The sequence below is a fragment of the Haplochromis burtoni genome, unplaced genomic scaffold (assembly GCF_018398535.1).
Source record: "Haplochromis burtoni strain Fernald_Lab_line unplaced genomic scaffold, NCSU_Asbu1 Contig_75, whole genome shotgun sequence".
Lineage (NCBI taxonomy): Eukaryota > Metazoa > Chordata > Actinopteri > Cichliformes > Cichlidae > Haplochromis > Haplochromis burtoni.
Window position 1 is genome coordinate 1,425,179 of NW_024582436.1, and position 14,650 is coordinate 1,439,828.

Here is a 14,650-nt window from a genome sequence, read left to right on the forward strand (position 1 = left end):
ACGAGGCTCCGCCTTTCTCCACAGTACATTAAGTTTTACCTGGAAATGTTCTTTCTTCGTGGCACCGTGAGATGTGTTTTCAGCCCCCCGTGGCACAAGTGCCCTTGGTTCCAGCTCCCGTTGGTTGTAATTCTACCTGCCAACCGCCTCCATCAGGTTGAACCAGGGGTTGTAAAAACAAGCCCTTTGCAAAATATTATGTTTCGATAACATGTGCAATTTTTTTTCTTGCTAAGCAAAGTGAGTCCCGGCTGTTCACAAGTAGGTTAATCTCAGTCCCACCACTACTCGACATTCATAATCATATGTGGTGCTTTATGCACGGGAAGACTTCCCCTCAACTTAACGCTATAATATCCAAGCAGTCCGCCTATCCCCAAAATAGTACCTTAGCCATATATAAACTCACCAATGAAGCGGTAGCCAGGAGCTCTACAACCAAAAAACCCCCGCGCTGATGGTGTGTACCTACTTTAAATGTAGATGCGTGCAGAATAGATACACAGCTGATCCCGGATCCTCACTGAATACCATTGTCAGTTGGTATAAAGTTAAAGTTGTACTTTAATTGGATTCGATTGCAAATAACATTCAGAATCCATAGACTGCAGTGCGTCAGAGTTAAATTATCTTGAAATCTAAGGACTGCATAATCATTTTATAGTATCTTTGAAGGCCCAGGGATCAAACGTTACTTCTAAAACTACTACTTTACCATAAAAGCATACCAAAATGTAAGTTTTATTTCTTTTTTGTGAGTTCTTGAACCAGTTTGTAGGATTTCATTGTCTACTAATAAGAAGTGTGTAATGGCTCACTTGTAAAAGCTGAAATATTCATTCAAATAACAGTTAATTCTTAACTCCAATTATTACTTACTGCACCACTGCAATGTTGGGTGTTCATACTGACTGAAGCAGCAGTCTAAAATGCTTAATTATTCAAAATATCCATCCATCCATCCATCCATTCGCTTCCGCTTATCCTTTTCAGGGTCGCGGGGGGCGCTGGAGCCTATCCCAGCTGTCATAGGGCGAAAGGCGGGGTACACCCTGGACAGGTCGCCAGTCTGTCGCAGGGCCAACACACAGGGACAGACAACCATTTGCACTCACATTCACTCGCACATTCACACCTAGTGACAATTTGGATTAATCAATTAACCTGTCGCCACAAGCTGCATGTCTTTGGACGGTGGGAGGAAGCCGGAGTACCCGGAGAGAACCCACGCATTCAAAATAGTTTTTTAAAAATGTAAAAGTTCTCACTCTCTACAAACGTTATCAGAAGCTGTTCGATTGTTTATGCCCACCCATCGGTCCACAAATAGCTGGTCACCTGAAGAATCTCATGGGTCATGAGATTATTAGGAGGGATGGAAGATGAAGCTGCTGTGCACGTTTACAATTTTCAAGGTACACCTGTTCATCTGCTTGTTAATACAAATATCTAATCAAACAGACGGCAACAAAATAGGCACGTAGACATGGTCAAGATGACCTGCTGAATTTCAAACTGAGCGTCGGAATGGAGGAAAACAGCTGTTTTCCTCCATTCCTCCATTCCGACTAGGGATTTAAGTGACTTTTACTGTGGCATGCTTGTTGGTGCCAGACAGGCTGGTCTGACTGGTCTTTCAGAAATTGCTGATATACAGGGATTTTCCAACACAACTGTTTCTAAGGTTTACAGAGAATGATCTGAAACAGAGAAAACATCTAATGAGCAGCTGTTGTATTTGGGGGGGGGGGGGGGACCAAGCTTGATAGGAAGGCAACAGTTACTTAAATAACAACTCATTACAACCCAGGTATGTAGAAGAAAAACTCTGAGCAGAAGACCACACCAGGTGCCACTCTTGTCAGCTAAGATCAGGAAACTGAGCCTACAATTCACATGGATTTCTGCTTTTACATTGAGATGGTGGGGTTAGAATTTGGGATAAACAACATGAAGGTATGGATTCATCCTGCTTTGTATCACGGATTCAAGTTGGTGTTGGTGTTGCAATGATGTGGGTAATATTTTTTTGTATACTTGAGGCCCTTTAGTACCAACTGAATATCATTGAAGCACCTTAACCAACCCGAGTATTGTACTGTAACCATGTCCATCCCTTTATGACAACAGTGTATGCTTCTTCTGATGGCTGATTCCAACAAGATTACGTGACATGTCATTAAGTTCAAACCATCTCAAACTGGTTTCTTGAACATGTCAGTGGGTTCACTGCACTCAAATGGCCTCCACAAGTCACCAGATCACAATCTAATAAAGCACCCTTGGAATGTGGTGGACAGGAAGTTGGCCTCATGGATACACAGCTGGCAAATCTGCAGCAACTGTGTGATGCTAACATGGACCGAAATCACTAGGGAATATTTCCAGCACCTTGTTGAATCCATGCCATGAGGAAGGGATTCAACATTCCTAAGGGAAAAGGTGGTCTAACCAGTGGTCTAACCAGTACTAAAAAGGTGTAACTAATAACCAGTAATGATGTGTTCATTTTAAGAGCATCTATTTGATCTTGATTTGCTATGGTTTGCATAAATTTACTTTTGTAAAATGTATTAAATTGTTGTCTTTTGCAGCCTTCCAAAAACAGGTGAAATATTTGTGAGAAAATTAACCACTGAATCTATTTTTAAAAGCCTTGGTTAAAGACATTATTTCCCTTTGAGCTGTAGAGTCAAAGTAAAGTAGTGACAAAAATGTGTTACGGACTTCTAAGACAACCGCAACAATTAAAAAGTTGGACCATTTTACATCACATGCTCTACAAAAAGACAAATCAATATTACATGTAATATTATTTGAATATATATTAGTATGTAATTTGCTGTATAGTGCGCTACTACAGTCTCCTACCCCTGACAAAAATATAACAGATTAGGTCACTGTATTGTTTTCATTTCTGGGGTGGGGGGTAGTTTAGTGTAAACATACACACTCACAGGCAAACTGAAATTTATTACAGACTGAATCACATCACACACATTTGGCAACACATATATTAGTCAGATTTTGCTGGCTTAGCATTTTAAATATATAATGCATAACTCTAAGCTAACCCAAGGCTAGACATCCTAAAGGTATTATCAAGTGGGAGGTTACGCAATCTGTGGAAAAATACAAGCACAAAACTGAGAGTTGGTGTTTCGAGACAACCAGCAAATAAACACTTATGTCAAAGTTTCTTCCGTTAGTTGCACATAAACCTGGTATAACTGTAACAAGCACTTAGGTGTGCTAACAATCATACAGTCTCCATAACAGCTGCCATCTCCTTGAACTGTTTGTAGAAGTTCTGCAGAAAGAAGAAGTAGGAGAGGGATAAAATATCATGAATAAATAACACCAACAACACTACATTCACATGAAAAAAAAAAATACAAAACCTGGAACTGTGGGATGGTCATCTCAAAAGACCTCTGACAGATTTGTCCTGAAGGCTCAACAATCTTCAGCAGCAGACACACAAATGGGGAGTTGAGAGATCGACAGGTGTCTGAGCTCACTGCCATGCCAAGCTTCCACTGCATGTCCACCAACTAAGGCAAAACAAAGTTCCATCAGTTTTGAAAGAGAAGAGGAGAAAACGAGAAGTTATATGTTCAGGGGGGGCAGAATATATATACTTTATTTCATTAAACTTGGACAAACCTGACCGATGCTGAGCATGGCCTGGGCCTCTTGTTGAGTGTGGACTGACACACCATGTTCACTCCACAACTTATGCAAGACCTGAAGGGAAGCTTTGGTCCACTTGGTAGAGCCTTCTTCCAGCTTTGACACAAGTTCATCCCCAGAGATGTTGCTCTTTCCAGCTGACCTAGCAAAAAAACCCACTACTATCACAGCCTATAGTAGGACAACATACTACTTTATGTATAATTTGACCTTTTTAAGTGTGCTATGTAAGAAACAAATGTATGGAACATGGAAGGCACAGTTATCAAATTCAGAAACTACATACTTTATAAAAAATTTAAAAGAAATGTGGGGAAAAATACCGGAATGTTAGCAAGAGAAATCTGATCATGTCCTGCAGAGCTTCATGATCAAGTCTCACTTCAGCTCTCTGAAATCTCTGCCCACAAAAAAAACAAACAAAAAAAAAACCCAGAAAAGGTCTCAAAAGAGGAATTTGGGAGGATAGGTTATTATAAGTCAAATGTATTCTAAAGAAAGGGTGACTCACATCAGAAATTTCAGCTGAATCTACTCCTCTCTTCTGCCCTTGAAGATAAGTCAGTACGTGCTGACACTGTGGAGATTATTGAAGATTAGCTATCAGAACTGCAGCATAGCCTCCACAGCTACACCACATCCTATGGTACTTGTGCACAGTGGTTGCTAATAGCCCTGAAATGAGCGCTATTTTGGTCAACAATAACATCCTCCAGTAGCAAGTTATAAAGGCAGTGTTTTGAAGTTGCACAACTGTTTAAGTTATCGGAGTTTCATAATACAGTCTGAGCCTGTGGCAGTGAAACTAATGAAACAGCCCCAAAACAATTTAAATAAAAGACTTATATTTACAAGTAGCTGTACGTGATGCTCAAGTAATGGGAAAGACCCAGAACGGAAATGGGGAGAGTTGCAGAAGGAGGGTTGTCTGCAGCTGTCACTGTAAATACTATTTAAGTCTACTCTGTTTTCCTAGCTGCCACTTTTTTCCACCCGTATAGTAACATACACAACCAAGGACAAATACACTCACCACATCTGCTAACAGATCTGGAGAAATCCTGCATATGTTGTCCACAACTTTGTTGACGCCTTGAATACAGAAGTGAAACAATTTATTTATCACAAGGTTTTCCATACTTCTTTTTAATGCAGTCACAGGCATCATGGGAGTCTAATGATAGTACTTGTGTCTTCTTAATACTTTTTGTTTTCTTTCTTTTCCCAAGAGCAGGCAATCACAACTGCAATAGCATGATGATATAAATTATGTAACCCGGAAATAAATATAGTAAATAAGATAGTATATAGTATAGGCCTTACCTGAAGAACCTTGCATAGTGATTTATCAAATAACAGTGGTAAACAAGGATAAAACAATAATAATAATACATGTAATAACTAATACAAGAGGGCAAGGTTCATTTAGCTTTTAAAACATCTTATTTTGGCTTTATTATTGAGCTGTAAACATTTGTGTATTTCTGCATGTATGTTAAAGTAGCATTCATTAAAAAGGGGTTAAGGGCTTTTAAGCATTAGGAGTCAGATGCTGGAGTCAAATATAAGTGGGGGAAAGACAGCGACAGGTTACAACGGTGTTAAGTTAATGCTATGCAGTGGCTAAATTAGCACATATTTCCTAGGTGAAAGCCTAATCTATTCTTCTTAATTGCCATTTAAACAACATTCTACTGAAGTGGAGTAATGCGAACCCACCATATGACTCCTCTGCTGCTGGCATCCTCTCTGTCAGGCTCTGGGTTTGACCACAGTATTAGCGCAGCCAAATTAGCGACTTTCTCGCTAAATTTGACCACCGAACAGATTGCCTTGGAAATTTCAGAAAACGTTTAACGTAATTATTGTATTATTTACAAAAAATAGTAGTTATGAATAAATCGGCTTCTTAGATCAACTAACCATCTATTCTACGTCAATTCTGTTCATTAATGCTCCTTCCTTAAAAAAAAAATAGTCTTCTTCTTTGGTTTTATTAGCTTATAGAAAATCACTGTAAACGGTGCATAGCGCCATCTGCTGTAGCAGAAATTTATTGTTCTAGTCTTTTGCAGAGTCAGCCGGAGAGGTGGCTCATTGACTCTAAATGGTCAGGATTTTATTTGGGGAAATGACCAATCAATATTATTTCTAGTCCTCAATCACTGATTTCAAGAGAACTAGATAAGTGGTAAAAAAAAAAAAAAATCTGTCAAAGTGGCTGGTCTAATTTAAAGCTCTGCTAGGTTAAATCTCTGATTTATCGTCAATATAGTTGTATACCTGCGACAGATTTCTGTCCTCTTCTCCCCCCTGCAAAATAGCCTATTAGAAACACTTATTTCAATGAACTCATGAGAAAAGTCTTTGAAGTTTTGAACAGCTATGCACAATTCTACCACATCTGAAATTCAATATTTGGTATAATCACTTCTGTTACATGCATTTTCTTGTCATTTCTTAAAGTAGTCTGTAGGAATAGTTCTTTAGGCTTTGCATGTTGCCAAGGTGTACCTACACTGCTTCAATAATGTTGAGGTCTGGGCGCTACAGGGGCTAGTCTATGACTGATAGTGGTCATTTGTATGTTTTTCTATCCAGGTACACTTTTACTGCAATGGCAGTGTATTCAGGATCATGGTCATGCAAAACAATTAAGCTGGTGGCAGTCAGATGCTTTCCAGAGTGTAATGTAAAATCTGATGGTACTTTTCTGTGTTCATAATTTCATCGATTTTGACAATATTCCCATCACCAGTTGATGAAAGGCAGACCCAAACTATAATGTTTTAACCTCACAGTGTGGGTATTGATGCCTCTCTCTTGACCTCATCCATACATAATGACAATGATTTGAACACAGCAGTTCAAATTAGGATTCATCACCTTATAAGACCTGTTGCCACTCTGTGCCATTCTTGTGTAGTTTGGTATCCCTCTGTCTTTTCTCTCTGATTCTCTTTCTTATAAATTGTTTTTGACAGCCACTCTTTCTCTGAGATCATTTCTCATGAGGGATCTGCAAACAGTAGATGGATCAACTGAAGGGCCAAATGCATCTCCCAGGTCCTATGTCAAGTCTTCTCTGGATTTATTTCCTATTTATTAAGGACATGACTTTCAGATACTGTTCATCTGGTGGTGGATAGAATAGTGCTTTATTGTCATTGTATATGTACAACAACAAAAAATGAATCTGTTTAAGTGGCTTAACAAACCATCACTCCTCTGAAAATGGTCAGTGTACAAGGACTGGACTGAAAATAATTCATAAAGCAGCCCATGTCCAAAAAAAGCTTGGAGAAGTATGGCTCAAAAGCACTTAAAAAATACACCAAAGTCTGGCTCATTGGAAGCAAAATATGAAAAAGTAAGTGGTGGCTCAAGGCTTTTTTGCAGAGTATTGTATTTCTTAGTACAATATCAATAAATCAAACTAAAGGGTTGAAAGCTTCACCAGACCAAAGTCTTACACACTCACCAGTTTAATCATGATGTCTTGATAATTTTCTGCCTAGGTCTCTGATTTATTGATCCCCTTAAGTTCAATAAGCCTCTTCAGCACTCTCGAGGTCGATGAACAGCTGTTTTGAATCCCTGCCAAATAGTTCAGATGGGGAACTAGGAGAAAGTATAGGGTCAGAGAGAAACAAAAATACATCATCAGACCACTAAGCTTATAACACACAGTCATTACCATGTAATTACAGTCAGTTAAACTCTTTAGCAAAAGATTACTGAATAAAATACTACTAATAAAAACAATAATACAACAATAATATACATTAATAAAAACTTACTACCTACTTAACAAAATCTAGAAATACATCCAACAAACAATTGTTTTCCTCACATGATGGTTTCAGTTTTGGCATAATTCACAAAAAATAAGACGATGAAGGTATACCACCAAAGTGTTATGAATCAATATTGAAAGGTATGTTATGAAACCTTGTTGACTAACTATAACCACACAAAGAAAAATATTTTTGTTCTTTCTGTTATTTATCCGGTTTTGTTGTAGTTTTCTTTAGCGATTGAATTTATGGCCAACAACGCCCCCTACTGGTAAAAATAACACTTAGATTAATAATTTAAAAATGAAATAATTTAATTGAGTGTGGTTCTTGTTGTTCATTATTTTTATTAATATTATTATGGTGGTTAGATCATTAAGAAAAACAATGACCAGAGTCATATTATGTCAGTTAGATGGTATATCGGGGAATATACTTAAACATCGTCCATCCATGAGTGCAAAAATGCCTTTATCTAAGCTCCGCCCATAGCCCTGGAATAGACCACCGAGGCTGAAGATGGTGGGATTACCATAATTTAATGTTCATTTTGTGTATACAGAATCATATTTAAACGATTTATAATAAACATGTTAATGCATCCATATATGTTGCATGCCTTATCAAGTCTTTTGGGCATTTTCTTTGGGTAGTTATGGTTTATTGATAAAGTCAAGTCACCCCCGCGGATCACATACATGTCAACGTGCGCCCTCCAGACGCGGAAGCGAATCGCAGCTGTCAAACAGATTTGATTGTAAATCGGACTCAGCGCTACTCTAACGGGAAAACATCACTTAGCTGTGCTTCAAAATGGATTCCCCACGTTGGCTGCCTCTTGAGTCAAACCCAGAAGTATGTTTTCCTGGTTTCCTTCAGAACACGTTGTTTTATCGAAGTTATTCATTCTCAAACATGTGAGAGGCAGCTAACTTGAAGCTATCAGAGAGAACAAAAGCTAAAGCCGTTGTCGCCGCTTTGCTAACCCAACAATATTTTCATTAACGTTTTCCATTTGTGTCTTCTCATTTCAGGTCATGACTAAAGTAAGTGTTTTCTTTTTATATTTTCCGTAAAACACGATAGAGTAGTCAAAGCAAATAATCAAACCGGTTCGGAGAGATGCAAGGCCTACTCAGCAGCGGTGTTGCACCTAATGTTATTGTTAAAAGGTTCAAGGCATAATATGATGTAATAATGTTATGTAAACAGACTGACAGGAAACAAGAGTGAAGAAATCTGATAAATTTAAAGTTTTTTCAACTTGCCCTGCTTCTAATTTTAAGACGTTCAGTCATTTTCCTCATACTTTTCATCCAACTTTCCAGCTGTTTCAGTCTGCAGATAGTGCGGTGTGTTTGATGTCATTCGCAGGACGCACACTAGATGATTACGTTACACTTTATTGCACAGGTTCCTACAGCTAAGAGTATTATGTAGCATAAATTAAATAGTGTTTTATTGATACAGATTAATTAATGTCGTTCAAGTGTGTAACTACTCAAAAGTAGGCGTAAATTTGAAAATAAATAAAATTTTGGCCGCATAGACGCAGATGATTACCGGTTTGTAGTCGAGATTTTTAGTGAACTCTGATATTGTAGGATACTGTAGTTTGTTTGTTTGTTTGTTTGGGGGGGTAACCAAAAAACTATTTTTAAATTTTTTTTACACTTGTTTACTTGTTTAATACAAACATCAAACAGAATCGCAACTGCATCCTCCAAGCACGAATCATCATCCTTCTAAATAATTTTTCACCAAATATTAAACATTATACACTTCATGAAGGCAGCTCTTTTTTTATTTATCACTTTTTATTTTAGTTTTTTGCTGATAGACTGATTGACTGACTGTTTTAGCTGCCGAAGGCGTCATTTAGCAATTGAGTGTTTGGTTGAAATAAATAATGAAGGAAATTTGTATTTTCTCCACAAAGTGTCAAAAAATACTTTCCTGAAAACGGTGTTACTGTAAAAAGTGCTTCTTATTATTTTGCTTTTCTATTAACAGTTTTAGTTTTCAAGTTTAAATTCCTGACATACAGTGGCATAATATTTAATTCTATACCAGTTAAATTACATTGAATTGTCAAAAGTCGAATGTTACAGAAACATATCCTCACCTTTTAGGTAGAAATCTAATTTTCAGATGGTAATTAGGAGCCAGCTATTGTATTTATTTTAGATTTAAAATGTCTAAGTTTATTTTGATCTGCATGCATTTGCACTCCGCTTGTGTGTAGTTTGTTAGCTGTCTGGGTATGAAGCCAACCTGGCAGTTTGGGGATGTGTATGGATTGGATCCGGAGCTTCTTAGCATGGTACCAAGACCAGTGTGTGCGGTGCTACTCCTCTTTCCAGTGACAGAGAAGGTACCTGTTATTTATAAGTCACGTATTTTCATTATCCATATGTCAACTTTACATCTGGTTAGGAAACACTGTTAAACAGATTTTCTCTCATCTGTCATGTCTTTCTAGTATGAGGCATTTAAACAAGAAGAGGAGGAGAAGCTCAAAGATCAGCCTCAGGTTTCTCCAGACGTCTACTTCATTAAGCAAACTATTGGAAACGCTTGTGGAACAATAGGATTAATTCACGCTGTGGCAAACAACCAGGCACATCTGGAATTTGGTGAGTTTTCATTATATTTTTTATTGAGGTTACTTTAATGATCATTTAGCTTTATTTAAACAGTTATTTTTTTTTCTATAGCCATCTATCTTGTTTGGTTTTTGATGAACTAATGTGCAAGACCCTATGCGTGTATATCAGTGAAGTTGGTGTTGCTAGGTGCCTGTTACATGCATAAGAGTGGCAGAATATTAGAAACACCATCAACACTATGCAGCGTGCCCAAATAATAAACCAAATGACCTTGGTACAAAACTTATAACAACTTATACACCTGTATGTCAGTGTCAAAATCCATTCAGCAGCTACTTTATTAGGTATCTTGCTAGTGCCAGATTGGATCCATTTTGCCTTTGGAAATGACTTAATTCTTTATAGCACAGATTCAAAAAGTTGCTGGAAACATTCCTCAGCTATTTTGATCCATGTTGACATGATGGCATCAAACAGTTGTTGCACATTTGTCAATGGTATATCCATTAAACAAGTCTCCCGTTCTAAATGTTCACTATCAGATTGAGACCTGGTGACTGTGATGTCATTGTCATTGATGTCATTTGAGTACAGTTAATTCATTGACATGTTTGATGATTTGAGCCTCGTGACATGGTCTGTTATCCTGCTGAAAGCAGCAATCAGAAGATGGGCACACTGTAGTCATTAAGGGATGGGCATGGTTAGCAACAATACTCAGGTAGCTGTGGTGTTTAAATGATACATAGTTGGTACAAAGGGGCCCAAAGAGTGCCAAGGTTATATCACCCACACCATTACATCACCAGCTTGGATGGATCCATTCTCTTATGTTGTTTACAACAAATTCGGACCTTACCATGTGATCTCTGTAAACCCTAGAGATGGTTTTCTTTGAAAATCCTAATAGATCAGCAGTCTGTGAAAACCTCAACAGCAGCCATGTCACATTTGTTCTGATGCGTTGTTTGAACTTCAGCAGGTTGTCCTGACCATGTCTGCATGGTGAAATGCACTGAGTTGCTGCTTAAATATTTGTGTTAATGAGCAATTGAACAGCCGTGCGTATCAGAGTGGTTGTTGAGTTTATGGGCATGTTGAAGTTGACTTCTCTCATTATCTCATTTCACTCCATTATACAGGTGTACCTAATAAAGACGTCACTGAGTATAAATCTAATTTTGTGTTTGCTTTAGGTCAGTTTTTTTTCTCTAGGTTCTATTAAGTGTTTTTCTTTCTTTCAGAACCTGATTCTCCTCTTAAGAAATTTCTTGAACAAACATCTAAAATGACCCCGGAGGAAAGGGCAACCTTCCTGGAAAAAGACGAGGTTGGAAAAGTATCTTTATTAAGAACAGGGTGACAAAGTTTTCATCACGTGTGAAGGACAGTACTAAGAATTGTGTAACCAACTTGTCACAAGAGGGCATTGTCATACTTGTGCTTGCTACCGCTTTTGCAATGTAATAGTACAAAGTCATAAAAAATTATTTCACAAACCAGGAAAAAGGAAACCGTAACAAGATCAATGCAAAAATGTTCATCATTCAAATGACCCTGAAATATACAACAGAGGAAACATTCAGCCTGTTTTCCTGTTTTCTCTTCCAGAGTATACGTGTTACACATGAATCCAGTGCGCAGGAAGGACAGACTGAGGTGTCTTTTTGATTTTTAACTCTGTGTTGTCTCAAGTTTTTTTTTTGCATGCTTTGTGTTGAACTTAATGCACTTTAACATTTGCGTCTTGTCTGTTGTAGGCCCCAAGTTTAGACGAGAAAGTGAATCTGCATTTTATAGCTTTTGTGAATGTTGGAGGGCACTTATATGAACTGGGTGAGTTAGCCGCAAAGCAAAAGTGCGCTTATAGAAAATATTTGGTAGAATTTGTCACATTGTTGATGGTCATTACAATCATTACAACATTTAGTACTAGAAGACTGGAAGCACATTTTTGTTAAACCTACATGATTAACTTTTTCTTCCAATACCTAGATGGCCGTAAGCCTTTCCCTATTGCCCATGGAAAAACCTCAGAGGATACTTTCCTTGAGGTGAGACAACCAAATAAAACTGAGATGGTCTTAATAATACTGCCATAAGCTTGCCTACATTCAATCATTGTCTTCCTTTTTCTAGGATGCTATAGAGGTTTGCAAAGTCTTTATGGCTCGCGACCCTCAGGAGGTTCGTTTCACCATCATTGCCCTCTCCAAAGATTCATACTGAGGAAACTACTCTGTTTTTCTCTGACCCTAGAAAACAAAGACAACATTACTGCCAAACATTCTGAAGTGCTGACTTTATTTAATTTTTCTTTCAAAATGCTATAGAAAGTCGATGTGTGAAGAAAATAAAATGTCAGGGATATCCTTGTAAAGTAATTTCCCCTTGTGTTCTACATAGTTGTTAAATTAATTCTAAAGCAAACAGAGTGCTGCTTGTCAATAAAGGTATTTCTCACTGAGATCTGAATTTTCCAGCTCGCCTCTGCTGACATCTCTAAATGTCATACAGGTATTAGCTGTATGGTCTCGACATTGCACTACGGTTTGTTTACTTAATTTTTGGCCTTTTAGTGAAGAAGGAAATGTTAAAAATTTCTACATCACTGAGGAAAGTTTTTTACTCAGACTTCAATGACACATACTGTATGTAGTGATTTGTTTTAAATGAGATGTCTAATCACATGCTCAACACAAGCTGAAGAAACACATTTGCAAGCTATTTCATTCATAGCTTTGAGGGGGGAAAATAGGCCTAATGTTGTTGGATGCAGTAATGATGTTGAAGTGAGGCTCACTAAACACGCAGACTATACAGCTGTAAATCTGTGGAAGATGCCTAGATTTTTGTAATAAGAAATATGTCAAATAAATGAAAAATTTATTAAGCTCTTCTTTTGTGGATACTTTTTCCTGTTGCAAAACCATTAGCTTTTTACCTTCATCCTGAAAAAAGTTTTTACAGGACTCCATAAAGTCCATTGAAAAGCAAAGTAACCACTTAAAACTTCCATAGGGGACAAAAGGGTACATAGAAGCCAGGTGCTGCTAATCAAATGCACTTATTCATTTATTATTAGAAAGAGTGAGTGTCTTTATAAATGCAGAAGTTTTGGCAGTTTGCTGGTCTGGAGAATTTAGGTATGTGTTAACACAATACCACAATCTTCCCAGAAGTGGACATCCCAGCAAATTCACCTCAAGGTTAGGCTGTGCAATGCTTAGAGAAAATGCAATAAACCCACTACCTATATGTTTAACTGTGACAGTATGATTAAAAAAAGACTGAACAAATATTGGTTGCTTGAAAGGGTTTCCAGGAGATAAGGATGTCTCATATCTCTAAAATGAGCATGGCAGAATGATTTACACCTGAACAAAACACAAGACTTGTCCAAAAACAGTGTTTTTTGGACATATGAGACCAAAATAACCCGATATTTCTTGAAAACCAAACAGCACATCGGCAGATGCCTCATACAAACTGTCAGCACGGTGATGGAGGACTTGTTTTGCTATAGGACCTGGTATTTTCCAAGTCATTGAATTGACCATGAAATTTCTTTTATACCAAATATTCTACATGGTTGTAAAGGAGAGTGGGGAAAACTCCAATGAATTATACAGAAACTGATCACATCAAATTATTGCTACTAAAGGTGGTTCTACAAGCTACTGACTCATGCTTCATTTTTCACAGAACTGCAGATAATGTTGTAGCACATAGCCTCCTCCCTACAAGTTCCAAAAACAAAAAAGCCCAGTTGATTGAAATGTAATCAGTAAGTTGTTCTAAAAGTTGCAAACCAAATCCCACTCATTTTAATGGATCGGCATGCTGTTGTTTCGCAATGAAGTTTGAAACCCTCGAGTAAAGCATGTGCTCAGGTCTTGGAATACCCCTTAATCACCGCTTGGCGGTGGTGCAGGAAAAGAACGTTATTTTAAAGGTAGCGCCGAACTCCTGCAATTACATAAGTTTTATCCATAGACTCAAAGGTTTTTTTCCGCAACATTTTTGTGTTTGGAGACCAGACGTCAACCGACCTCACATTTTCTTTCAGGATATTTGTAGTCCGACAGAATTTAGTGGCTTACCTCAGTATACACTTACACTAACGTGCATCTGGCCCAAACCAGGAGTCCAAATACCTTTCTGGGGGGGGGGCTAACAGCGAATTCAACCGTGTGTTTCAACTGGAATCCGCTCAAGGACCTGTGGGTGGTCCCCGGACCCGGGTTTGGAGACACTCCCGCTGCAGACTCTAACTCATGCAGCTCTAAAACTTGAGGTGAAAAACTGTCTTTCGTGTGAGTGCTGCAAGAGGTGAGCTCAGTGCGTCTTCAAACACTCAATCGCTGCGTAAAAAAGGTGGAGTGTGTAAACCCGCTGCCAAAAGGACACAAAGCACAGGTGTGTCGGATGAAAGAAAAGGTAAGCAGCCGCAAGATGATGCACACTGTTACACCTTGCATTCATTTACGGATGAGCAGGTGGGAAAGAACAATAGGAGGCATATTTGATGAATGACTGAGAGTTCTCCTG

General features: G+C 38.1%; 3 protein-coding genes across 13 annotated transcripts in view; 2 read left to right on the forward strand and 1 right to left on the reverse strand.

Moving 5' to 3' along the window:
* Positions 1 to 2,953: 2,953 nt before the first annotated feature.
* On the reverse strand, positions 2,954 to 5,674 carry commd6 (COMM domain containing 6). Of its 3 annotated transcripts, XM_005935138.2 has the most exons (7): positions 5,413 to 5,674; positions 4,727 to 4,785; positions 4,205 to 4,270; positions 4,017 to 4,093; positions 3,667 to 3,835; positions 3,402 to 3,554; positions 2,954 to 3,310 (listed from the first exon to the last, which is right to left on the reverse strand). In XM_005935138.2, exons 1-7 carry the CDS (start codon positions 5,435 to 5,437, stop codon positions 3,260 to 3,262), a joined length of 600 nt encoding a protein of 199 aa, XP_005935200.1. In that variant the 5' UTR covers positions 5,438 to 5,674; the 3' UTR covers positions 2,954 to 3,259. The 3 variants fall into 3 exon arrangements, with proteins under 3 accessions (XP_005935200.1, XP_014193228.1, XP_014193227.1); XM_014337742.2 differs by lacking the exon at positions 4,017 to 4,093 and having other exon boundaries at positions 5,413 to 5,673; XM_014337741.2 differs by lacking the exons at positions 4,017 to 4,093; positions 4,205 to 4,270; positions 5,413 to 5,674.
* Positions 5,675 to 8,203: 2,529 nt separating this feature from the next.
* uchl3 (ubiquitin carboxyl-terminal esterase L3 (ubiquitin thiolesterase)) lies at positions 8,204 to 12,992 on the forward strand. Its single transcript, XM_005935136.3, has 9 exons — positions 8,204 to 8,345; positions 8,525 to 8,536; positions 9,736 to 9,864; positions 9,973 to 10,126; positions 11,344 to 11,429; positions 11,711 to 11,758; positions 11,860 to 11,935; positions 12,095 to 12,153; positions 12,239 to 12,992. The coding sequence occupies exons 1-9, from the start codon at positions 8,304 to 8,306 to the stop codon at positions 12,326 to 12,328; spliced, it is 696 nt and encodes a 231-aa protein (XP_005935198.1). The 5' UTR covers positions 8,204 to 8,303; the 3' UTR covers positions 12,329 to 12,992.
* A 1,068-nt stretch (positions 12,993 to 14,060) lies between these two features.
* The window catches only part of lmo7a (LIM domain 7a), a 50,294-nt gene continuing 49,704 nt past the window's right edge, over positions 14,061 to 14,650 (forward strand). For 2 of the 9 annotated variants that reach the window (XM_005935127.3, XM_005935133.3), the window contains exon 1: positions 14,061 to 14,539. The gene's annotated coding sequence lies outside the window, so the exon portion shown is untranslated. The remainder of the gene's footprint in view (positions 14,540 to 14,650) is intronic. The other 7 variants (XM_005935125.3, XM_005935126.3, XM_005935128.3 and 4 more) reach the window with 4 other exon arrangements.

Excerpts from the sequence above, each read along its gene's own strand:
- commd6 (XM_005935138.2), bottom strand. The coding sequence starts at position 5,437 with ATGCCAGCAGCAGAGGAGTCATATG. Across the intron at positions 4,786-5,412 it reads AGCAGCAGAGGAGTCATATG|GCGTCAACAAAGTTGTGGAC; the intron begins GTGGGTTCGCAT and ends TCTGTATTCAAG. Across the intron at positions 4,094-4,204 it reads ATTCAGCTGAAATTTCTGAT|AGATTTCAGAGAGCTGAAGT; the intron begins GTGAGTCACCCT and ends TTTTGTGGGCAG.
- uchl3 (XM_005935136.3), top strand. The coding sequence starts at position 8,304 with ATGGATTCCCCACGTTGGCTGCCTCTTGAGTCAAACCCAGAA. Across the intron at positions 10,127-11,343 it reads CCAGGCACATCTGGAATTTG|AACCTGATTCTCCTCTTAAG; the intron begins GTGAGTTTTCAT and ends TCTTTCTTTCAG. Across the intron at positions 12,154-12,238 it reads CAGAGGATACTTTCCTTGAG|GATGCTATAGAGGTTTGCAA; the intron begins GTGAGACAACCA and ends TCCTTTTTCTAG.